The sequence below is a fragment of the Terrapene carolina genome, unplaced genomic scaffold (genome assembly GCF_002925995.2).
Source record: "Terrapene carolina triunguis isolate 2854851 unplaced genomic scaffold, T_m_triunguis-2.0 Scaffold131, whole genome shotgun sequence".
Classification (NCBI taxonomy): Eukaryota; Metazoa; Chordata; order Testudines; family Emydidae; genus Terrapene; species Terrapene triunguis.
The window spans coordinates 21,116,170-21,140,407 of NW_020664482.1; the positions used below are offsets into that span (position 1 = coordinate 21,116,170).

Below are 24,238 nucleotides of genomic sequence, written 5' to 3' on the forward strand. Positions count from 1 at the left end.
GCAGGGGAGTAGCTCAGGGTGCAGGCAGGGGGTAGCTAGGGGCTGTGTGTGGGCGGGGGGGGCTCCCAGGGCGGTTCCCAGCTTCAGCAGGGTGTGGGGGCGTGTGCTGGGGCTCCCGTCTTCAGCCCCCTACTGCTCCTGGCTTGGGGCGGGGGAGATTTGCTGGCTTCAGCCCCATGCAGCTCCTGGCTTTGGAGGGTTGGCGGGCCTCCGGTGTAGTGGCACAGACTATTCTGCCACACCAGTATCAGTCCCGCACCACTCTCGGCTTCGGGAGGTGGGGGGGTGCAGCTTCAGCCCCGTGCCACTCCCGGCTTCGCGGGGGACGGGGGAGGCTGGCTTCAGGCCCGCGGTGCTCCTGGCTTCGGGGGAAGGAGGGGCGCAGGCTTCAGCCCCGCAGTGCTCCTGGCTTCGGAGGGTGGGCAGCGCCGGCTTCAGCCCAGCACCGCTCCCGGCTTCAGCGCCGGGGCTTGGGGCACCGGGTTTCAGCCAGCCCGCGGACCCCCTGAAAGCGCTCCTGGACCCCTGGTTGAGAGCTTCTGAGCTATCGGACTGTGAACCAGTCTCCCAAGGGAAGCGGTGGAAGTCCAATATTCTTAGTCATTAATAAGTGAACTGGACAAAGCACTAGAGAATTCAGCGTAGGCAGGGACAGCATTTTTTAGGTTTATTTATATTTTTGGAATTCAGAAATCAGGTGATATTCTGTTATAGTCAGATCCAGAGGTCCGCAATCAGGGCTAGATTCATGTCAGCTATGCCAGCATATATCTGGAGTTACACCTCATTAAAAAGATTGGAATTGCTCCTGATTTACACTACAGTAGGCGAGATCAGAATCTGGCCCCACAGTCTTTAGTCAGGTAAAGCTCCCATTGACACCAATTTCTAGGACTTCATGTGCTGGACGCTAGAGCATGGCTATCAGCTGTTATCAGCAAAGCAGAGCCATCTTCTCAGCATCCCTTCCCAATTTCCATCATTATCACTGCACAGACAGCACCCGCACGCACGCCAGGCAGCGTTGTAGGAGCACTGAGCTAAAGCTGAAGAGAAAGGCTAAGCAGGGCTTGGGTGAACCATCGGATGAAAAATCAGGCCTTGTTCAACCAAGGGGCATTTACAGTTTTCAAATGTTGACTCTAAAGTTAACCTTCAACACTGGATCAGCTGGAGAATCCTGAGGGCTAAATTCACTGCTGACATACGCAGACACAACTCCATTGACTTCCCCAGAACTGCATATACTTAAATCAGCTGTGATTGGGCCCTGAATGTTTCTTATTTTAGGATCAGCAGCATGTCTATAGTCCCAATATACCCTCCCTTTGTGAGTCCTAGGAGTATATGAATATTGAAGTAACTAAGATCTAGATTCACATGGGGGACTTGAGGATTGCAACAACCAGCACTGTAATACTTATATTTTAAATGCCTTTCTGCCTCGTAGCATTCGCAGCCCCGAGTTAGGCGACAGGCTTCCCACCAATGCATGGAAAGAATTAGGCCCCTAGAAAAGGGACTCTCAGAAGCTAGTACACTGAGCCGGGGGCTAGCCAGTAGGAAATGTCAAGGAGAGGTTTGGGGCCTAATCCCTGCCGCTCAAAGGGAGCTGGGCGCTTAACTCTATACTGGAACGAGGTGCCTCTCTCTACCCAGGACTCTCAGTTATGAAACCGCTCGTGGAGTTAGGCACCTAAGCCAGGTCAGCCCTTTCTCATGAAAAATGGAGGAGATGGTGGCAGTGCCTCCCTTCTATCCTCCCCGCGAGTGCCCTAACCACTACGCTATTCGGTAGTCTAAGGTGGGTCTCATTCTCTCCTGTTGATGCTGTTCCACTTTATATGAAATACGTACATAATCATTGGGGCAGAGTGTATGAGAATAACTGTATAGCCCAGTGGTTAGGGTGCCCCCCCGAAGGTGGGAGACCAGGGTTTAAATCCCTGATCTAATCCAGGCAGAATAGGGATTTAAACCTGGATCTGCCACAACCTGGGTGAGTGCTTTAACCACTGGGCTATTCAGTATAAGAGAGGGGTAGTAGCACCACCACCATGATGATGATGAATTAGGTGTGCTCTGAGCATGCCTGTTGGATCAGGACCTGCAGCAGAGGAACATCCACTTTGTGAATTCCACCAGGGCATAGGTGTGAGTTAAGTGCTGTCCAGCTTGGCGGTGTCAGGACTTAGGTGGGTTTTGCACATTCCCACCAGCAGAAAATGAGGGGACTTTACTGATAGAAACTTATGCACCTAGGGACTTTAGGCACCTACAGGGTTAGGCGACAGTTGAGTGATGGTTTTGTGAATGCCAGTGACACCTAAATGTTGGACTTAGATGCTTAAAAGGGGCAGTTAGGCACCTACGTTCCCCTTGTGAACCTGGTGCTAAATGGCTCCATAGTAGATCTTTTCAAACATTAACTAGTTAAGGAAGGTGTCACTATGCCTATTTCACACATGGGGAAACTGAGGCATAGAGAAGTTCAATGGTATGACCAAGAGCACAGAGGAAGACTGTGTCAGAGCCAGGAGCAGAAGTCAAGAGTTCCGTTTTCTTAACCACCTTCTCAGACTGCTATACCAAGTTTCTTTCTGAAAGTGGTTTGAAGTTTGGCTGGCACTGGGTTCACCTCCATCCCATACTCCATCTGGATTTCAGATCAGAGAAAAATGAACCTACTGGCTTTCCTCCTGCCTATATTTTCTTGTACGCTTTTGACCCAGGCCTGTTTCAAAGACTGTTTTGCCATATACTGACCCTAAAATATTACTTATTTGCATTATGGTACCATCTAGCTGCCCTTGCTGAGATCAGAAAGCTGGTGCACTATACAAATATACAGTGAAAGAAAGTCGATGCCCTGAAGAACTTACAATCTAAGTAGACAAGAAATAGAGGAACACAGAGATGACGTGATCTGCATATGGTCAGACAGCAGGTCAATGGTAGAGCCAGCAATAGAACTTAGGTCTCCTGATTTACTGACCAATGCCCTATCTACTAGACTGCAACTACCTCTCAGAAAGCACCATCTCCTTTGACTGACAGGCATATCTGCCATTAGAGTACTTGGATGAATTGTTGGGGCGGGGGCTGAGGAGATGATGGTTGTCTAAATAAGAATGAATTTATCAGCCATGGTGATGGTGGTGGAATGGAAACTGTTATTCCATCATTCCTAGGTGCAGGTCACCTTGGCTTTCGATTCACACATGAACATTAAGTGTCTTGAAACTGATCTGTTCTTAATCTAGGTTTATTTACAATTGGCATTTCTTAGACATGAGTCACTGTAACTCATCACATATAATGGATTTACGGCTGAAGACGCATCTGATGACCTTGTACCCCCTCCCCGATAACTGTCTTCTAATGCAATAACAACCCTGCATGTCAATCTCAGAGATTTAAAAATAAATAAATAACAATGAATCAATCAATAAAGCCACGAACCAAATCATCTGCATTCTCTGCTTTAACTGCTAGTCAAAATGTAAGAACCAACCATAATAGCATCATTTCCACGTATACTCTTTATCTACCAAGTTATGGCCTAATCCTGCCCTCATTTGCACCAATGCAACCCCAGCAAAGTCAATGGGGAGGCACTAGTGAAACTGAGTGTAGGAGTTGGCCCTACATTTCTCCCTCTCTCCCCCCCGATCCTCCTAGGTTTTGTCTGGAAAAACTATTAAAGGATGGAGTTCTCTCCCTCCACCAGTTTACCCCAGCATAACTCCATTGACTTCAAAGGAATTTCTCCTAATCTAAACTGGTGTAAGAGAGAAGAGAATCCAGGACTTGTTGCATCAATGTGAGAGTCCTCTTGCTAAAAATGTGTTTTAATGATTCCATATAGGGTAGGATTTACAAAAGTGCTCAGCTTTGGCCTAGTTCAACAATCCCATCTACAAACTACAAGCAGAGATTTTGATGATAAAACAATGGATATTCAAAAACTCCCAGATGAGCACGTAGCAAACAACAGTAACCTGCAAGATCTGGTGATGCACTATCCCTCAGCTTCCCTTCCCCAGCTCATCCCCCTGTGATCATTCACTATGCCGTGATCACAATTAGGCCCCAATTCAGGAAGGTACATATTCAATGTCTAACTTTAAGCACGTAAGTAGTTCCATTTACTTCAATTCAGCATGCATGATTAATCACTGAATCGGCGCTTTAGACTTTAACACCTCTGGGACTTGGACTATTTATATTATTATTTGTGTTAAATGTCTGTATAGAACCATACACATTTATGGAGTTTAATACATAAGTAATAATAATACTATATTCATGAAGAAAATGAAATCATCACCAGGGTTTTACCTGCCTTGTTAGCCCGGTCACTCCCCCGTGCCCCTTTTTTTAGCACTCCTTTCTCTTCTTGCCCCCTGATTAAGTACAAAGCACACAACCAGCATAGAGATTAGGAGTGTGATTCCAATCTCACTTACACCAGCGTAACTCCATTGATGTGAGTGGAGTTACTCCAGATTTACACCAGTAAAAATGAGATCAGAACCAGGCCCTAGATTTCCTTTGGCGCATCCATTAACGTTCCTTCACTGAATCAATTTAGGCCCCTCCCTCAAACACGCGTGAATAGGCTCTCTTCTCTCATAGGGTATGTCTACAGAGCACCTGGAAGGTGTGATTTCCAGCTCAGGTGGATGTATATGCACTAGCTCTGCTCAAGCTAACACCTAAAAATAGAAGTATGGCCACAGCAGCATGGGTGGTGGCTTGGGCTGGCTGCTTGACTCCATACCCAGGGGTTGGCCAGGACTGTATTGGGGCAGCTAGCCCAAATCCCCGCTGCCACACTGCTAGTTTTAGGGTACTAGCTCAAGCAGAGCTTGTGCGTATATATCTATCTGAGCTGGGAGTAACACCTCCCAGCAGCTGTGCAGACAGTCTCATAAAGACAAAATGCATCCTTCTGCCCCTCTGTTTAACCCAGGTTACCCCACTGTCCTGCAATTTACTCCCAAACATGCCTGTTCTGTACAAAGGGCTTGAGGTGAGCCATGTCCTCTAGAGCATTCTGGAGGCCATGTGGAATTTACACCTACATATACACCGTTTATAGAGATAGCTCATTTACTAGCTACTAGCACCTAAACATGCCATCTCTGTGTTAGTTGCAGCCCAATCCTGATATGAATCAATTCACCTCTGCCTCTTGTGCTGGAATCTACTGGAGCCCATCACTGCTCAATGCATACTGTACCTCCCAATCCAGGACTGAGGCCTGCCACTGAGCTATCTTGTCAATGTTCTCCAGTCTCCGTTTCCGCTCATTGATTTGCTGAGTCACATTCCTCATGACTGCGAGTGCAGCAGCCACGTACCTGTAGTCACTAGAAAACACAAAAGGGAGCCCATGGAATTACACCTGACACACAAGGGAAATGTACAAGGGTTCATCATTATTAACAGCATCTATTAACAGCATCTTGCCGCGCCTGTTAGGAAAGGGGAATAACAGCAATTTGCCCCTTGTTATTATTCTTGATATGTCTCCTTCTCTGCTGGTTGCTTTTTGGCTTGTCAATCCCTCCCTCCCTCCTCTCCCCCTCCAAACAACATTAACTTGTTTCAAACTGAGACTGTGAAATGCTAATAAAATTAATGGGCCAACTCCTCAGCTGCTGTACGTCAGTGTAACTTCATTGACTTACATGGAGCTACACTGAACTACAGCAGCTGTGGATCTTGCTCTTAAAAAATGTGTTAGGATGCACAGCCACATTCCGGGGCTGTCTGGACATTCCTAACCCTACTACTCTGCAGGCAGATGTTGGGAGACCTCGTACTGTGGAGCCTTGGGTTGTTTCATTAAAATGAAAGTTGGAAAATATTTCAATGTTAATGTTCCTTTATAAAATTAGTTTCCTTATTACAGTGATTTATAATAAATGTATCTGATGCCCAGACCGAACTTCTGGATGTGTGATTCTCAAGTTATCTGGGACAGACCTGGCCAGTTTCATAGTCATATTATGTATGTGAGCAATTCCCTGTCTATGTGTGCATGTACATCTAGCTACCACCTACATTTGTAGATAAAGTCACACACATTTATAGTCCCAAATCAGACTTGCTCATGCCTCCCTGATCATACCAGTGTTTCCGGCAGAAGCAAAGTCAGGGCAAAGTATTTCTGGATTGTAACAATCTCCTTCCAGAGCTTGTTTTTGCAAGGGTTGGCTTCAGAGCTTCTCTGGCCCCAGCATCTGACTATCCTCGCCTTTGAATAATGGAAGGAAGGAGGTGTTCCCTGGGTCCCCAGACGAAACATGTGTCACTATAAAACATCAGTCTATAACACACTATATCAGGTTTGAATACAGAGGTAACTGCCCCGGCCAGCAAAGAATACACAAGTCATTGATCTTACAACCCTTAAGACATAAGGCTGGAAACCCAATCAGTTCAGCTGTGTTAGAAATACCCTTTCTGGCCAGAAAGGGTATTTCTACACTGCAGCTTGGAAAGACTTAAGTTAGTGGGGCTTGAGCTAGTGTGCTAAAAATAGCAGTGGGTTTTTGGGCGGCCCGGCGCGGCGCTCGGGAGGGGTGGGGGTTTGGCTGGCCCGGCGCGGCGCTCCGGGGGTTTGGGCGACCCGGCGCTCGGGCAGGGTTTTGGGCGGCCCGGCGTGGCAATGGGGGCAGGGGTTTCGGCGGCTCGGCCCAGCGCGGCGCGGGGGGGGAGGGGGTTGGGGGGGCGGCGCTCTTCTTTTTTGCCTGGGGCGGCAAAAAAGTTAGAGCCGGCCCTGCATGTGAGTGTAATAACAGACTGAAAATAGCCTCCCGTCGGGGCAGCAAGGATGATGATCCGTCTTTTTAAAAAGTGATGCTGAAATCAATGCTATTGATTTCCACCTTGTGCCTCATTTTCCATTCCAGGAGACCTTAATGTTCATTTCTATTGGGAAGACAGACTAGGCCAGCTGATATAATGTTGCCATAATTTATGATTAACTTAAGGGTTGATATTGACTTCTAACTAATGAGAAAAATGGAGATCTCATGCAGCTGCTGAGGAAATGGCTCTACTGGTTACTGCTCAAGATTCTGTCAGTGACATTTAGAACAGGGGATTAACCCTTTGTATTCTAGTAGATTTTTATAGCCTGATTCTCCGGAATATACAGGAAATACCTCTCAGGAGCAGAGTTGCTCATTATAGACCCAAGTTGACTTCAGACTCTCACACGCATCTGGTATTATCCCACTGCTCATTATGTCAAAGAACTAGCATATCATTTTGAGTCAACTCCTCTACTATTTTTGTAATATCCTGCACTTGAAACCTTTGCTGAAGACTATTTTCCAACATCTGGGGACATGTAAGTTTAGAGCTATGAATACTTCAGTATTGGATACTGAAAACAGCCAATCCACTTCTCTATGTACTTCAGAGCTTCCTTCCTCTACCATGATTTTAGATCCAGAAACTCAGTAAGTGCCCCAAATGGGATATAAATTGGGGAAATATTAAAATAAAATATACAGCATATTTTTTATAGTTTTCATAATAAAATATATTTATTATTTTAACATTATTTCAGGTCTTGATGTCCTTATTCAGTTTCTACTTGGTCCTTAGGCAAAACCCTCGCTGAATGAAAAAGAACTCCTACTGTTCCAAAACTTTCCAATCACTGTGTAAATAGTGAGTAAAGGACTCCAGGAATTGGCTCTTAGACTATAAATTAAGGATGATGGCCGAAGAAGACGCCTTCAGGGAGGGGAATATGTGTGTGGTAGACAGTGACAAGTCTGTTGAGCCAATGCTCTTAAGGGCGTGTGTGTGTACGTACTGGGGATACCCTGATAAAATGGCAGCACAATTCAGGGGTGTGGCTTATGCAAATAGGATCAAGTCTACAATTCAAGTAGTTGTACGCATGCAAGTGGGCTGAGTGAGTGTAAAGGTGGCTAATTTCAGTTCAAAGATTAGAACAGCTCCCCCTCACCCCAATACACACACATACACTTAATTCTGGCTCTGATCTGCAGGAGGGGACATTTGGGACTAGTCTCACAACAGCATGATCTCCCATAGCGTAGAAATTAACTTCTTTAATTGAGTTGACAGCATTCCCAATGAGCCCACAATAGACACACCTGAAGGGTCAGACCCTAGTTACTACCTGCATAGCAATGGAAGGAAGTTACACTTTTATAAAAATTATGAAAACTACTCCTAACGCCAAGCGTCCAGGAAAACTCTGGTTGCCTTTGATTCCAAACCAACTTCTTACCCCAAATCTTATTTGCACCGAAACTCCGAATTAGGGAACCTGATGAAATCACTGGACAGTGGCCTTACAATGCCAGTTGCTCACAAGGCAATGTTGCACTTATGACCTTCAGCTATTTAATGAATATTAAACTGGTTTCAATCTTGGGACACTGAACAGATGTGCCTTTGTGAAAAATTCAGATGAACTGGCCCATAGACAATGAACAATTGAACAGAGCCAAGATTTTAAAACACCCCCAAGCCTGCCTCCACGTGGAGTGGGCTGGTGCCAGTGAAGCTGGGCTTTATACTGGTAACGCTAATTCACTAATTCTAATGTTCCATTTGAAGAGGAAACAGCAGGTACATTTTTCCTTTCGTACATTAATGAAGCAAGAATCACTGACTGAACTTTCTGGGCTCTGAGCCCATGTCTGCGGTTGAGTTGACAAAGAACCTAGAAGAAAAATGGCAGAAGAAAGCATTTGGCTGGTGGATTAATATTAGGATAGCGTTCAAAATAAAATTAAGGCCGATAAATTGCTTGTCAGATATATTTGGGATGCAATGACTTCCTTTCAATGCTCAGTGAGAATGCAAGTGTGGCCTCTTGCCAAAATGTCATGTGCTAACTTGGGCTGGAATGATCAGGAATTTGGATGCAGGCCCATTGTCCTGGACCTATATATAGTAGATCTATAGTGATAAAATAAGAGAATGATTTCAGCTAACCAGAGAGGAAAAGATCTAATGGTATCCACTCACAAATGATACAAAGATCCTTCCTTACATGGGACCCTGGCTCATTCCAAGTAATTAGTCCCATTACTTCTTGCGTAGTAAAGTCCTACTCAGAGGAAGAGACTAACAATCTGGCCCATGATGAGCATCAATCCACCAGATAATTTTCTTCCTTCAGTTTTGCTCCCACAATCAAATTGGGATTAAACACATTGGGGTATAGATAATAGCTTTAGGATATCTAACAACCTGACCTGTGGGCACAAAAAATTTGAGATATTAGGTATATTAGAAATTTTAGAGATGTTAGATATTTTAGAAATTAAGGCTATGGCCTGGTCTACACTGGGTGTGTGTGTGTGGGGAGGGGGGGGATCAATCTAAGATACGCAACTTCAACTACGAGAATAGCGTAGCTGAAGTCGACGTATCTTAGATCGACTTAGAATTACTTACTTCGTGTCCTCGCGGCGCGGGATCGACGGCCGCAGCTCCCCCGTCGACTTTGCTTCCGCCTCTCGCTGAGCTGGAGTTCAGCAGTCGACGGGAGAGCGATCAGGGATCGATTTATCGCGTCTACACTACACGCGATAAATCGATCCCCGATAGATCGACTGCTACCCGCCGATCCGGCGGGTAGTGTAGATGTACCCTATGTCTACACTAGCATTTTTGTCAGTAAAACTTTTGTCCGTTGGGGTTTGAAAAAAAACAACACACCCCTGACGGACATAAGTTTTACTGACAGAAGGGCCGGTGTGGACAGCGCTATGTCGGTGGGAGACGCTCTCCCACCGACATAACTACTAATTAGATATGTCTTCACTAGCAATGTGTGCGTTTAATGTGGCTGTGTAGTCGCAGCACAGCCCTATAAAAAACCACCTCCACGAGGGGATGGCTCCCAGCGCTGGTGCACTGTCTGTGCTGGCACTTTACAGCGCTGAAACTTGCAGCGCTCAAGGGTGTGTTTTTTTCACACCCCTGAGCGAGAAAGTTGCAGCGCTATAAAGTGGCAGTGTAGACAAGGCCTCTGTCTCAGACGATTGTAGCTTAACCACAGGAATGCATTGATTCCCTCAGAACATCACAACATGCATGGTCTACCTAATTATATAATCACATAGTAATTTTAAGAGCCCTCATTGAAAAAGGAATGCTTTAAACTATGTTGAACCCAAAAATGTAATTTACCCTCGGTGTAATCACACTGTACATCTCGCCATTGGTATTAGTACTAATTACCTACGAGGAATCACAGAGTCCTCCTCCCTGAGGCTGCCTCTCCCTACATTAAGTCAGAAGCCTGTTTTTACATCACAAAACAGCAAATGCCATTGTGACATCACAGTGGTTTGGAACTGGAAAGGAGAATAAGACACAAGAGTCGAACCCTGAATCAGAGTGCTCAGCCTTAGCGCAAGCAGAAAGTGAAACTGATACGAGTCGTCCAGGTGGGCAGTCATTATTTAAATTTTCCCAGAGAAAAATTCAATTTTGCAAAAATGGCAAAAATGGCATTTTTCATCAAATTCCTGGCCAGCTCTAGTTCAGAGAAACATACAAACTCTTGTGTGCTTCTCACATCCAAACCCAGATTCCCAAACCAGTGACAGACACAACCTGCGACAATCAGATACCCCCCAAATTTAGGGAGTTCAGATCCAAGTTACTGGTCTGGCCCATTTCTATCCAAACATGGGAGGTGCTCCCATTCCCAGCTGTGATGAGTTCACTGTCAGGAGAGGGAAACAAACCTTTTTGGCTAATGTCTCTTAACCAAGTACATGAATCAATAATTCATCTAGAGTAGCAGGTAGCATCTAAAAGTACAGCTAACTATCATTACTTCAGGTCTCTGACTACAATGGAGTTCAATTTGGTTCCACTGGGAATAAGTGCTTCAGGCAGGCTTTCTATCTAGTTTGCTGAACCTCTGCCCTGCCTTAATTTTAACAAGTTATCATGAAGTGAAACAGCTGGATGCAAGAAGAGGTAAGAGAGAAAACCCTTTGTTATTTAGTGTGTGTAGATGCCATGTAAAGAAATAGGCTATCAAAAGTCCTCAGTTAGTAAAAGCCATCAAAAACACAAGTACAGTAAAAAAAGGCATCTAATTACCTGTGATCCTGTGCAGTATACTTCAACAGCTCTGCCAGTTGCAAGGGGTATTTGCAGATCTTCTGCACTGGTGTCAGAAGGAAACCGTCTATGGCGATGTCAATCATCTGCTGCAACAAACGACATGCTTCGAAGAAATGCTGGTACCTGCCATCTTTCATCAGCTTGGACAGCTCCATACATGCATCCAAGTGATTGTTACAGTACTCCGAATAGATCCAGAACCCGTCTTGCTGCGAGAGGTGAGGGTGGGGGGAATGAACACAGAAAGAGACAGAGGGAAGAGAGGAAAGTGCATCAGACAACTGCTTGTCACACTAAAGAATAAATTACAACAAATAAAAGAAAAACACCCCAGCAGCAGTAGCAGCAGCAGAAAGGTCTGATGTTGGATTACTAGCATGCAGGCCTTGTCCTGTTCTCTGTGTAGCACTCAATTAGCACTGTGTCTCTGCGGGGAATCCGTTACACTGACACATTGTTGCAGGTACATTTGAGATACAATAGTGTAGTAAGATGATCCCTTAAGAGAGCCATGTGGGAGCTTTCTGTTTCATCTCAAGAGATGGGGTTTTCTTTCTTTAAAATGGCAAAGGTGACACTGAGTCACAGCTCTGGCCTTTGGCAGCACACGCAGCACAGTAATAATGGTAGGTACAGAGTGCCTTCCAGCAGGTGCTCCCCAAAGTGTTTGACAAATCTTTGAGTTAAGCCTCACCCCACCCATGTGGGATAGGTTTGAATATCCCAGCTTTACCAATGGGGAAACTCAGGCATGAAGGGGTGAAGGGACTTGCCTACAGTTACACACCAAGACAGTAACCAGACACAAGTGCTGGAGCTAGAGGTGCTGCCACACCCCCTGGCTTGAAGTGGTTTCTATTATATACAGAGTTTACAGTTTGGTTCAATGGCTTTCAGCACGCCCACTATAAAAACTGGTCCAGCACCCCTGGTACCACACCTTGATCACAAGACCACCTCTTCCTCCTTTGCACTAGTCCATCAAGTCTGTTAGTATTAGTATTTATTTGTATTACCTTGCCGAGAGGCCGGCCTAGATTCTGTCAGGGTCCCATTGTGCTGGACATGGTATAAACATATAGTAATAGGAGCAGTCCTGCCCTTAGGAGCTTACAGGCTATACAGACAGAGGTAGGAGAAAAGGATACGTACAAGTACATTGGAAGCTAAGGCACAGAGAGATTAAGAGAACACCCAATATCACAGAGACAGGAACTGAACCCACGTATGCGAGTCACAGTCCTACATCTCAGCCACAAGACCAGCTTTTGATATGCTGCATGCAAGCTGTGGTTGCTATCTAATGATGCAGAGGAAGGAGACGCTCACTCCTTAAACACACTTGGCCAGAAGTGCAATGCTTATTACATAATTGGGTGGGACCAGAAATCGCATTCCCTTCATGCCGTACATGAAGGGAAAATGTCATTCCGACCCCTGCATGTGATCAGTTTGCTCTCTCTGCCTTTTGTACTACCTGTTTTGATCCAATTTTACTTCCTTAAACACGACAGGCTTCCTGGATAGAACAAGAACCTGGGAATCAGGAAACGTGGCCCCAGAACCACCGTGAAGGCACAGAGACTCCAGACAGATGACCCCGTGCTTCCAGGGGCTCAAGGAATGCGGGAGTTCTGAGGAGCCAAACACCTTGCTTCCCTCATTCAGAATAACCTGGGGGAAACCCTTCAAGAAGAGCCTCACAGTTCCCCTCCTTCAAGCTCTCCCACCTGTCTGCAGGAGGGGATTAGTCCCCCACCATGAGGATATAGCCCTGTAGTGAAACTCTCCCACGACTTCAGACTATGAGTTTTCCAGTCTGTTTGCCCCCTGCAGATTTCTAACATGCCCATCACTGGAGCATCTCAGCACCACCGTTAGAGCTATAAAGAGGGATGTTTTTATTATAATACTGTCCATCAAAAAAGAAAGATGTTCTTTGCAGCAAAGGCCAGCAGCAATTAGCAGAAGCTGCGAGTGGTTTTAATGGTGTCCCTCTGAAATTTCATTAATGTCTCCAATGAGATTCTCTAATGAAACTGAAGTGTTGCTGAGGTGAAACGTAGCTCAGCCCAGGTACAACATAAAAGGATTCACATCCTGGATCAGAGCACCTCTTACATAAGCTCCGATATAGCACTTCGTTCTCCCTAAAGGAAAGCCTAAAAAAGCAGAACTGTAATTTTCTTGACATATTTACAACACTGGCCAATTTATCAGCTCCCGTAATATACAGCTTATGTAACAGGCAAGATGGGGTGGGTTAAAGCCTCCAGCGCTTTATTGTCAGCTACTGTGTGTTTAGCATGAGTAAGCTATCTGCTGCCTTGCTGTCACTTAGGCAGCATGAGGCCTGGTGGGCCAGCATCCTTCCACGCAGCAGAGAAACACAGTCACAAGGGGAAGGGGGGTACAAAGTCAGATGTGTTCGTATTCCTTCCAAATGTGCCATGTTGCTACAGCCAAGACTCCGAACATGTGTTTTCCTTTCTTGTGAATCAATCCATTGACAGCTTACATTGCAACAAAACGTTCCGCTCAGTTGGCGTGCAATTAGAAATGCCAGGTTTCTTGGGTTGAGATTTTTTTTTTTAAACAACTCGGGTTCTTGACTTTAATACAGGTCTCAGAACAGATTGACATTTATTTTTAGAACCATTTTTTGAAGAAAACTTTCCATATGGTGAGCCAGGTATTTGTAAATTGCTTCCATACAGTTAAATGTTGGTCTCCCCTGTACCTGAAGAACATAGGTATGTAGGAAATGCCAGACAGGCTCAGATAAATAGTCCATTTCCAACTGTGGCCAGTACCAGTGGCTTCATAGAAGGGTGCAAGAAACCCTGCAGAAGGCCATTCCAGGACAACATGCCCACTGGGAGTCTTCCAAACCTATTTTAGTCAGAGGTCAGCTTATGCCCTGGAGCATGAAGGTTTCTATCCCTGCCAAAACTCTTGATTTTTAAAAAATCATTTAAAAAGTATCAGACATGAAATTTAGCTTGGAGGATAGCCACATTATCATTACTATTATTATTATTAATAATATTATTTATTATTATTATTATTATTATTATTAATACATAATAATAAATAACAATAAATAATAATAATCTCCTCTTCTGGAAAAGGCCTTCAGAATTAAATAGAGAATGATAATCTTTTTGCAACATTTTTAAACCATCCTGTAATATTGAATAAAGGTTTCTATCCCTTATATACCACAGTGTGATTTTAAAAGACAAAGGAAAAGATCTCATTCTTTATTAAATTCTATATGAATAATTTCTATATAGCCCTATTTCACTTCTGTGGAACACTACTGGTTGATTTAGATTAGATTGCACTTTGATATGAGGGATACTGATGATGATGATACTTTGTAGTTATGTAATACGTTTGGAACTGTGGCTCTCAAATCACTTTACCAAAATTAGCGAATCAAGCGTTGCAACCCATTTGTCAGGTAAGTAGTGTAGCCATTTTATAGATGGGGAAACTGACGAACAGAGGAATAAGTGATGTAACAGTCAGAACCTCTTGTACTATTCTTTTGTATTCATCCTTAGCAATTTCCCCATGTTTCCAGTTTTTGAAGGATTCCTTTTTTATTTTCAGGTCATTAAATAGCTCATGATGGAGCCATATTGGCCTCTTACTGTTCTTTCTGTCTTTCCTTTGCATTGGGATAGTTTGCTGTTGCACCATTAATACCGTATCTTTGCCATTTCTCCTGAACATCTTTGTCTCTTAGATTTTCTTCCCATAAGACCTTAACTTCCAGTTCTCTGAGTTTGTTAAAATCTGCTTTTTTAAAGTTCATTTCCTTATTCTGCTGCTTTCACTCCTTCCTTTCCTTGGAATCACTAAATCTATCATTTCATAATCACTCTTACCCAAATTTCCTTCAACCTTCAGATTCACTACCAATTCCTCCCTGTTGGTCAGAATCAAGTCTAAAATGGCTGTGCCCTTGGTTTTTTCCTCTTTCTGAAACAAAAAATTGTCCCCAATACATTCCAAGAACTTACTGGAAATGTTGTGTTTTGCCATATTACTTTTCCAACAGATGTCTGGGTAGTTAAAGCCCCCCATTACTACCAGTTTTTGTGGTTTGGTTTTTCTGTTATTTGTTCTAGAAATGCCTCAACTACTTTCTCTTCCTTATTTGTTGGTCTGTAGCAGACCACTTCCATGATGCTGTCCCTGCTTCCCTCCCCCCCCCTTTTATCTTCATCCAGAGACTTTCAACTGGTCTGCCTGTCACCTCCTCCTAGACCTCAGAACAAGTGTATTATACATCAAGAATATATACAACACCTCCTTCCTTTTTTCCCTACCTGTCCTTCCTGAACAAGTTATCCCCCTCTATACCAATATTCCAGTCATGAGATTTATCCAAGCCTCAGTGATGCCTAGGAAATCATAATTTAGCTATTAAGTACTAGTATTTCCAGTTCTTCCTGTTCATTCCTCGTACTCCTTGCAATTGGGTCGAGACATGTAAGATGTTGAGCAGATTCACTGACTGTTTTCTATGTCCTATAACCTTATGCATCACTTCTGAAGTTTGCCCATTTCCACATCTAGCAACAAGAAACCAATAGTCAAGGTAGCCTCTGGTCTGTAATCTGAGGAACCCGCCACCAGAACAGTGAAGATCCAGTCATGTGAAATGGCTCCTGCCTTCTCACTCCCTCTAAAAACTTACATGTTCCAGGAAACAAGGTCCAATTTCACTGAGGTGGGGGTCCTCGTTGTTATACTGTTTCTCCAAGTCCCGGACAAAACCCATCTGAAACCTGTAGATATCTTCGATGTTGCCGAATATGACCTTTAACTGTTCATCGCTGAACATGTCTCTCCTCTTCCGGCACTGCTTTAAGTAACCCTGCGAGGAGAAAGAGGAGGAAGTTGTAAAATAACCCAAAACACTCACAATGCCAGACGGACCTTGGAAACAGCAACAGACAAAAAAAGTTACTATCCCCTGCGCTCTCTGGCCCCTTGGGGTATGACAAAGCTGCTTCTTTGGAACATGGGCAGGGCCCTGCCATCCTGATAGGCTTGCTAGCCTTGGTCAAAAGTTGCAGTGAAGTACATGCTGATCCATTCAAAAGTAGGTATAGGGAGGGCAATACAGAGAGCTACCCCGCACTCCCAGCGCACTCTGCCTGAACCTTCTGTGAAAAGGGAGTACTCCTGGAAAGAGCTTAGCCAACACTGCTCAGCGCCTTCCTATCTCTACCAATGCTGCCGAGAGGAGCAAGCCCCACGTTTGGCCCTTCATACTGTAAAGGGATTTGGTTACTCGTTTCTGCCATCGTCAGTCCCTTTAAAAATTACCGCCACACAAACAAATCCATTCGTTTTGGTTCTTGCTGCAAACATTGTCCCCAGAAAAGGTGCCACATTCTCACACTTTGATCAAGGGCACACCATCCTACTGCGACAGCTGCATGGGTCTATCTTTCGATAGGCTGGCCACTCTCATTCCCCTCCACAGCCACAGTCATCGGCACACGGAAGCAGCCAATCAAGCTGCAGAATATTCCATTAATGGAAACCATCCTTCCCACTGCTACTGCACTGAGCACAAGGTATCTGAGACCTACTGCTAGGCAAAGGCATTGTGCCACCTCTCCAAATCTCATGGGACATCCCTGACTTGGAATGCAACATGGTTTATCCCACCATTATTTATTTGCCTGTGTATGAGAAACAAAGGCAGGAGGTTTTGCTGTTCTGAAAATGTCAGTGTGTGGGAACTCTGAATGTTAAAACAAAACAAAAAAATAAAGGGTTGATGGTGGTTTCAGTTTATTGGCTGCCTAACGAGAGAACAGCAGTGATGGAAGCTAAAAGCCGATGGTTAAATGTCATCTTGGAGGAAGAAAACAGCAACATTTTCATTTCTCTTTCCCCTCCTTTCTATTCTCCCAGATTCTCCTCAGTTACACTAGTGCATTAAAGTCAAGGGGGTTGTGCCCGTGGAATTGAGAGAGGAAGTTTCTCCCATTTTCTTGGCTACTGTTTTATTATTAAATAATCTTTTATTGTTTAATGTATTATTTATTATGTGTATTCTAGGACTGCCTAGACTTCTAACTGAGACTGGGGTCCCGTTGTGCTAGGCATTGTACAAACAGAGTAAAAGACAGTCCCTGCCCTGGAAAAATTATAGTGTAAATAGCCTAGACAGATGAAGACTGGGAGAAAGAGGATGAATTATTGTTCCCAGATGTGACACTGAGTGGAGAGAGTTTAAGTGACTTCCTCAAGGCCACAAAGTGAGTCTGTGGAACAGCTGCAAACGGAACCCAGTTCTCTTAAATCCCAGTCTAGTGTCACAGCTACCAGATCATCCTTTTTTCCCCTCCCTCAGCCTCTTATTATTACTATTAATTGTTGTTTGTATTACAGGAGTGCCTAGAGACCAACTGAGAACAGGCCCCGTTGTGCTAGGCACTGTACAAACATAGATTAATAGACAGTCCCTGTCCTGCAGAGTTTACAATCTAAATAGACAAGATAGACAGGAGGTATGGGAAAGGGATAGAACACACAAGCCTCTATTTGCCTTCCTACTTGCAGATCATTTCTTTCTTACCAGTCCACCAGTTTATCTGAGTATTTATCTGAGGCACAAGAAATCTAAACTTTACTGGTTGGAGGAGCACAGTCTAGCACAGCGGGCACTGCCTGGGGTGTAAGGAGACCTGGGTTCTATTGCTATCTCTGCTACTGCCAGGCTGCGTGACCTTGGGCACATCACTTCGCCTCTCAGCGTCTGTTTTCCCTCACACTATTTGCTTGTGTTGTCTATTTAAATTCTAGACTTTGCTGGGCACAGTGGGGCCACACTCTCACGTGAGGCCTCCTAATTTTAAACAATAAAAACTGACACCCTGTAAGTTGAAACCTTGTACTTGGTTTCCTCGCCCCACAAAGTAAAGAAAGGGGCTAGAAGGTCCAGTTGAACAGCTGAATTTGGGAACTGAGTCATGCAGATGAACCACTAGCTAGTGACACACAGCTGATGTTAAACAATGAAAAATATTAGAAAGGGGTAATAAACTGCACTTTGGGTTCACAAAGTGGTTTCCTGGAATGACAACTTTAAAAAGATGATGGAATTATAAACATGACTTGAGACATCCTGGCTAATGGCCAACTTCCTAAATGTCCGGTTTAGCTAACATCATATCAGACCAGACCATAGCTGCCTTTGGAGACAATCCTCTCTTCCTCCCTTAGCCTAGGGTTTGATCATGGAATACATTACACAGTTGATGAATCTGAGTTTCAGCTCTTCCAGGGACCTGCTTTGGAACTCAATGACTCATCTCCTTGGGTTTCCCCCTCTTATTCTAAGGATGAAATGGCACGAGGAAGTGGAACATCCTGATTCACAGCCAAACAATTTTTACGGTATGGCAGCTGTATAGCAAATAAATGATGGGAGATCATGGGAATTTTTGCTATAATATTTTCACTCCCACGTGAGGATCTCAAAGCACTTTGCAATATGAACTGATTCTTGCAAACCACCTGTGAAGTAGGAAAGAATTATTATTCCTCTTTTATAAAATCATTCAGTGGATGAATCACACAAATGAGTTTCAGCCATTGCTAGTTGGCTATTCACTGTGACCACTGCCTTGAATATTCTCCACACTCCATGTGCTATGTCACCGCTTGCCTAAGCCACATGCTACTCAGAGAGTAAAGCAGCAAATTTCCATAGAGATGTCTATCAAACCCTGGGGAATATAAATAAATAAATAAATGCAGCATTCAAAAAAAGTTCCCGGGCTTTCTCTTGTATTCGGTTTCTACGTTTGGATGGTTAGCTTCCAGCGTGAGCAATCAATTGGAAGAGACCACTGATTACATATAATACACAGCAAGCACCAGCTAGAAGGCTGCAGAGTTTTTCCAGTAAATTTACTTTTGTTGCATAAAACAATGTCATCTTTCTGCCACTCATTCCATCAGGTTTGCTCAGGCTAGGGATAGCTGACTGATGAGCAGATGTTGGAGAACACTTTGCTCAATGAAGACCTACAAATAGCTGACAAACTGTCTCCTTTTAAAGTATTTTTTGATGTTGTCCCTGTGGAATAGCAAAGTTGGAGAATATTTGCAGGAGGTTAAGTGCTAAGTTTTCTAAGCCCTGGAGTTGGTATATAAAGAGGCATGGGATGTGACCCATCTCCCTTTTCTTCCACAGAGAAGGAGAGAGAAAACAGAAGAAGGAAATGAAACTGAGAAGATACTAGACAGGCAATCGTTTGTTGGTTTCCCTCTTCCTAGCTATGAACCAGTTCATTCCCCTCATGGACCATCCCCACTGCTTGGTTCTCAAAATATTTCATCCTGTAGGATGAGGAATGTAAATAAGGTCAGGATTTAGATGCTTCTTGGAACTATTAGGACATATCACCTTGGCAATGCAGCTCTTTGTCCACACAGTTCATTCCACATCACTCCTACAGGGCCTTCTCTGCACCACTGCCCAATGAAATCTAACAGGGAATGGTCTGTGGTTACTCCCTCTTCTTTGACATTTTCAGGGGATGGATCACTCTCCAGTCTGATGTCCTCTAGGAAGAGAAGGGGCCCGAGGCTGGGCCACTGCCTCCTCAGCTCTTGGATGGTCTTTTGAAGGAGGGGAGTGATAAACAGCCCTCTTCCGCACACTGCACCCAGGCCACTCACTGCCACCAACATTTGGTGCTGGCTGGCTAAGAGACAGCAAGCAAAAGGTGGCCCACCTCCCTGAAAGAATGCATGAAGACAGCAGCAACTAGCCCTCACGGTAGGCTCTCCCCATCTAAGGTCTTATACGATCAACCTCAAACAACAAACTCAGCTTGACATTCTGAGTAGCAATGTAGAAAGTTTGCCATGAAATGTTCAGAGTCACTTTAGCCCCAAGTCAATTCTCAGGTGGAATTCCATCAACATGCTGACACTTGGTAAAACTTGCTCCTGTGTCATAGAGGTTTTGTGAGCTCAGAGAAGAGGCAAATGTTAGTGAAAGAACTTGCATGGCCTTTTCTCCTCTTTCTCCTTGACCTACTCATAACACTGGGGTTACCTTTGATCTCTCTTTCCTTCTCTGTCCAGGCTCCGCTGGTTCTCCCTCTACCTCTTCTTTATAGTATGCCCTGTATTCTTCACCCTATTTATAAAACTCTGGCCATGTCCTAATCATCTCTCTGTTCAAGTACTGAAACCTCCTTGTCTCTGGCCTCCCTACCTCTCACTCTCCCATCTGCAATCCCTACAACATGCTGCAGCTAAAATCACCTTCCTTGCCCACTGCTTTGTTCATGTTATTCCACTGTTTGAATGCCTTTGCTGGCTTCCCAGGGTCATTCTGCATTAAGTATAAACTCCTCATCTTCATGCTCAAGGTTCTCCACAGTGTGACTCCTCCCTGTATCTCTGCCCTTTAGCTCAAAGGGAAGTGCCAGTGTACAGCACACCTCAGGATCAAAACTTTAGACTGTGAACTCTTTGGGGTAGGGACTATATCTTTTTATATGTCTGCAAAATTCCATGTCCGTCTAAGGTCTTCTATTCTAGGTGGAGCTAGAGTGCAGCATATGGTTAAGGTTGTCTGACAGTTCCCACTATAAGACCTATTTTTAGTTGCTTATTACTGTTTGGGCTGAAATTCTCTATGCAAGATGACTACCTTAAGCTACATTTGTTTATGAAGTTCTGAAAAATGGTTCAGCCATTTCTGAGAATGAGGCTAGGGCAGAAATACATTGTTTTGCTCATAGTTAAAAATTCTTGCAGCTGTTCTGTTGAGAAGCTTTAGTGCAGTGGTTCTCAACCCACAGCCCAATTAACACACAGCTGCGGCCCAGCTGCGTGCTAAAAAAAATCCAGTCCCAGCCCACGCAGGGCGGGGTCCGGGGTCCCAGCTGCCCAGCCCCACATGGGGAGAAGTTCGGGTCCCAGCTGCCTGGCCCCATGCGCTGGGTTTCGCTCCTGCCCCACTCTGTGGAGGAGTCTCTGGGAGGGGGGCGCTGAGCATAGGGGTCTGTGAGGAGTTTTAATGGAGGGGGGCGCTGTAGTTCTCAACCTGCAGCCCACATAACACATTGTGGGCCACATATCTGGCCCACAATGATAAATACATTGAGAACCACTGCTCTAGTGCCTCCGTACTGTGGAGCAAGGCTTGCAACATAGCAAAGTGGTGACCTTTACGGCAAGGATATGCCTTTTGCTGCTCCACTGAAAATTCACCCAAATTTGGCCAAGTCTTTGAAAAATCTCAGTTCAAAGAGGCAACGGGCAGCTTTAACACTGGCATTCCCTAACTCTTGAGCGCTTGACTTTGCAACCTTAATGTTCTTTTAATGTTGTCTTTTGGATATAATAAATAATAGTCCTGTGAAGCTCCAGAACGTACTGGCATTGGGTGTGTTTTAAGACAGGAAGCTGCAAGTCGAGTGCCCTGAATCACCCAAGACCTGCAGCAATCTAGCATTTCTTGAGATGTTTCATTGACTTTAGAAGATGTTATGTGGTTACATGTTAGCAGCGAGACCTGGCTCATGCTGCTATACTCTATACCAGGGGTCGGCAACCTTTCAGAAGTGGTGTGCCGAGTCTTCATTTATTCACTCTGATGTAAGGTTTCGCGTGCTGGTAATACATTTTAACGTTTTTAGAAGGTCTCTTTCTATAAGTCTATAATATATAACTAAACGATTGTATGTAAAGTAAATAAGGTTTTGAAAATGTTTAAGAAGCTTCATTTAAAATTAAATTAAAATGCAGAGGCCCCCGGACCAGTGGCCAGGACCCGGGCAGTGTGAGTTCCACTGAAAATCAGCTCGTAGGTTGCCTACCCCTGCTCCATACTAAATCAGTCCTGACTTTCATAAGCCTGTCAGTTTTCTTCTTCCATATGACTCAATTTATAATAATGCAATGCTTTCCCTGCCATCCTAGAAATAAGAGTAGGGGGATTTGTAAAGTTTACCTATGTCAGCAGCACTTCTGTGCCTCATCAGCTTGTTATCAGAAGACTATTCACTCTGCAGCATAGGATAACACCTCTGTCTGTGTTCACCCTGCAGTGCTGACAGGAGATCAAGCTGTCCTAGCTATCTCTAAGTCTAGCCACACTCCACTTAAGCACAAAAGCATGCAGTCAAGTTAACTTATTTGGATAGAGTCTGGAGTGATTAAGCTGTCTCCAAGCCTTCTCAGAGCAAACTGATTGTTCTGATTTGCACACTTCATTTGAGCAAGGTGAGCTTCTCTCCAGCAACGCATGACCCATCACATTTGCAAATGAGAATGCTCATTTCTGTCTTCTCTAGTTTAAAAAGGCATCTGAACCCTTTATTGGTACTCCACCTTCTGGTAAGATTTATCCTACAATTATATTCGGTATAATTCACAGCAAGATAAGAGTCATGGAGATACACATCTCCTGACACAATGGGCCAGATCCTCAGCTTATGTAAATCAATGTAGCTTCACTGAAGTCAATGGAGCTATGCCCATATACATCAGCTGAGGATCTGGCCCCCAAAAGCCCAGTGACATGGCAGGCAAGTGGCAAATTCAGATTTTCTTTTGTTAAACAGAAAAATGCCAGAGGAGGCAAAGAAACAATACACAGTAAAGCTGCTGCTTCTTCAGGTCAAACACCTTTGATCGAAACGACATAGTTGAATCAAACTGACTTGCTCCCAAATTGAAATCCCAAGATTCTTCCACACTTGAAAAAGCATGAAAAATCTCCCTTCTGCTTTGGATGGATTTTTGCCTTATCAGCAGAAACAGGACCAGTTTAACAGAAAGGAGGAGGAAGTTCTCTGAGATAAAGTCATTAGGGACTTTTCAGTATTGATTCTCCAGAGGCTGGGCACAGGACTGATAAATTTTAAAATGTCAGTGGCATGAACTCAAAGCAAAGGACTTTGATTATAGGGTCTTTAAGACTAAGGAGAGGATGAAGCTCTGAAAGGAGGAGGACGGGTGACGAGAGAGTGAAGGAGCTGTAAAAAGAAAGAGGCTATTCCTTTCACTCAAAGGCAATGAATATTTGTCTGAAAACATTAGAAAAATGGATACATCTGGCTTAGAGAGTAGAGGTGGTCAGAAATTTTTCACCAAAAACTTTTCTCTGAAAATGCCGATTAATCTAAACCCAAACTTTTCCCAGGAAAGGGTCAGTTCTGACAAATTTCTTGACTCGAAAACATTTTGAAAAAAGGTTTTGAAGTTGTCAAAACTTTTCATTTCAACATATTCAAAATGAGAAATTCTGGTTTTCCAGTCTGAAATGACTTTTCATTTTGAAATATAAGCTGATTATAGTAAAAATTAAGAATGAATAAAAATGATTGAAAGCTAAAGGAAATGTTTCAAAATTACTGAGATGAAATGTTTAGATTCCAACTTTTTATTAAAAAAACAGATTTTCAGTTTGTAAAAATTTTTGAGATTTTGCTTTTTCAAATTTTTTGAAATCTCAAAAACTTTTGCAGAACAAGAAAACCATTTCCTTTCTAGCTCTCTTATAGTAGGAATCTGATTTCTAATTTTAGCCAGATTCATAGACTGTTTATCAGACTCTATTGACCTAACAAAGTTCATGGTAACAATATACTTCTATGTACCATTTATTCTGACAGATCCCAATACACTTTAGAAGCTATGGGCTAGATCCTCAACAAAGTTCCCCTGAAGTCAATGGAGCTACATCAATTTACATCACCTGAGGATCTGGCCCTATATATAAACCTCCATCCCTTAAACCTCCGCAACATAAACTCTAAATAGAAGGAAATGCCATGGGACAACCTCTTAACCATATTCTAATGTTCACCACAGCATGTTTCTTCTGACAATAACAGACTCCATCTCATCACAAGGAACTTACTTCTGCCTCCTACTTATAGGGAAGCATGATACACACAACACATTAACTTCTCTTGCAGTATATAACACAAAATTGTAATTATAACTTCATGTGTTATAACATGACACACTGCACACTTAACTTGTGTACATGTGTCAATCTGAATATTTGCTAATGTTGCTG

The 24,238-nt window shown here is 43.9% G+C and overlaps 1 protein-coding gene across 1 annotated transcript in view; it reads right to left on the bottom strand.

Annotated features, from left to right (window-relative positions):
• Positions 1-24,238, bottom strand: part of ARHGEF9 (Cdc42 guanine nucleotide exchange factor 9) — a 294,569-nt gene that overhangs the window by 39,877 nt on the left and 230,454 nt on the right. The window contains exons 7-9 of the mRNA XM_024209276.3: positions 15,863-16,042; positions 11,128-11,360; positions 5,246-5,375 (exon numbers count right to left, since the gene is read on the bottom strand). Coding sequence (XP_024065044.1) covers positions 5,246-5,375; positions 11,128-11,360; positions 15,863-16,042 — 543 coding nt within the window. The remainder of the gene's footprint in view (positions 1-5,245; positions 5,376-11,127; positions 11,361-15,862; positions 16,043-24,238) is intronic.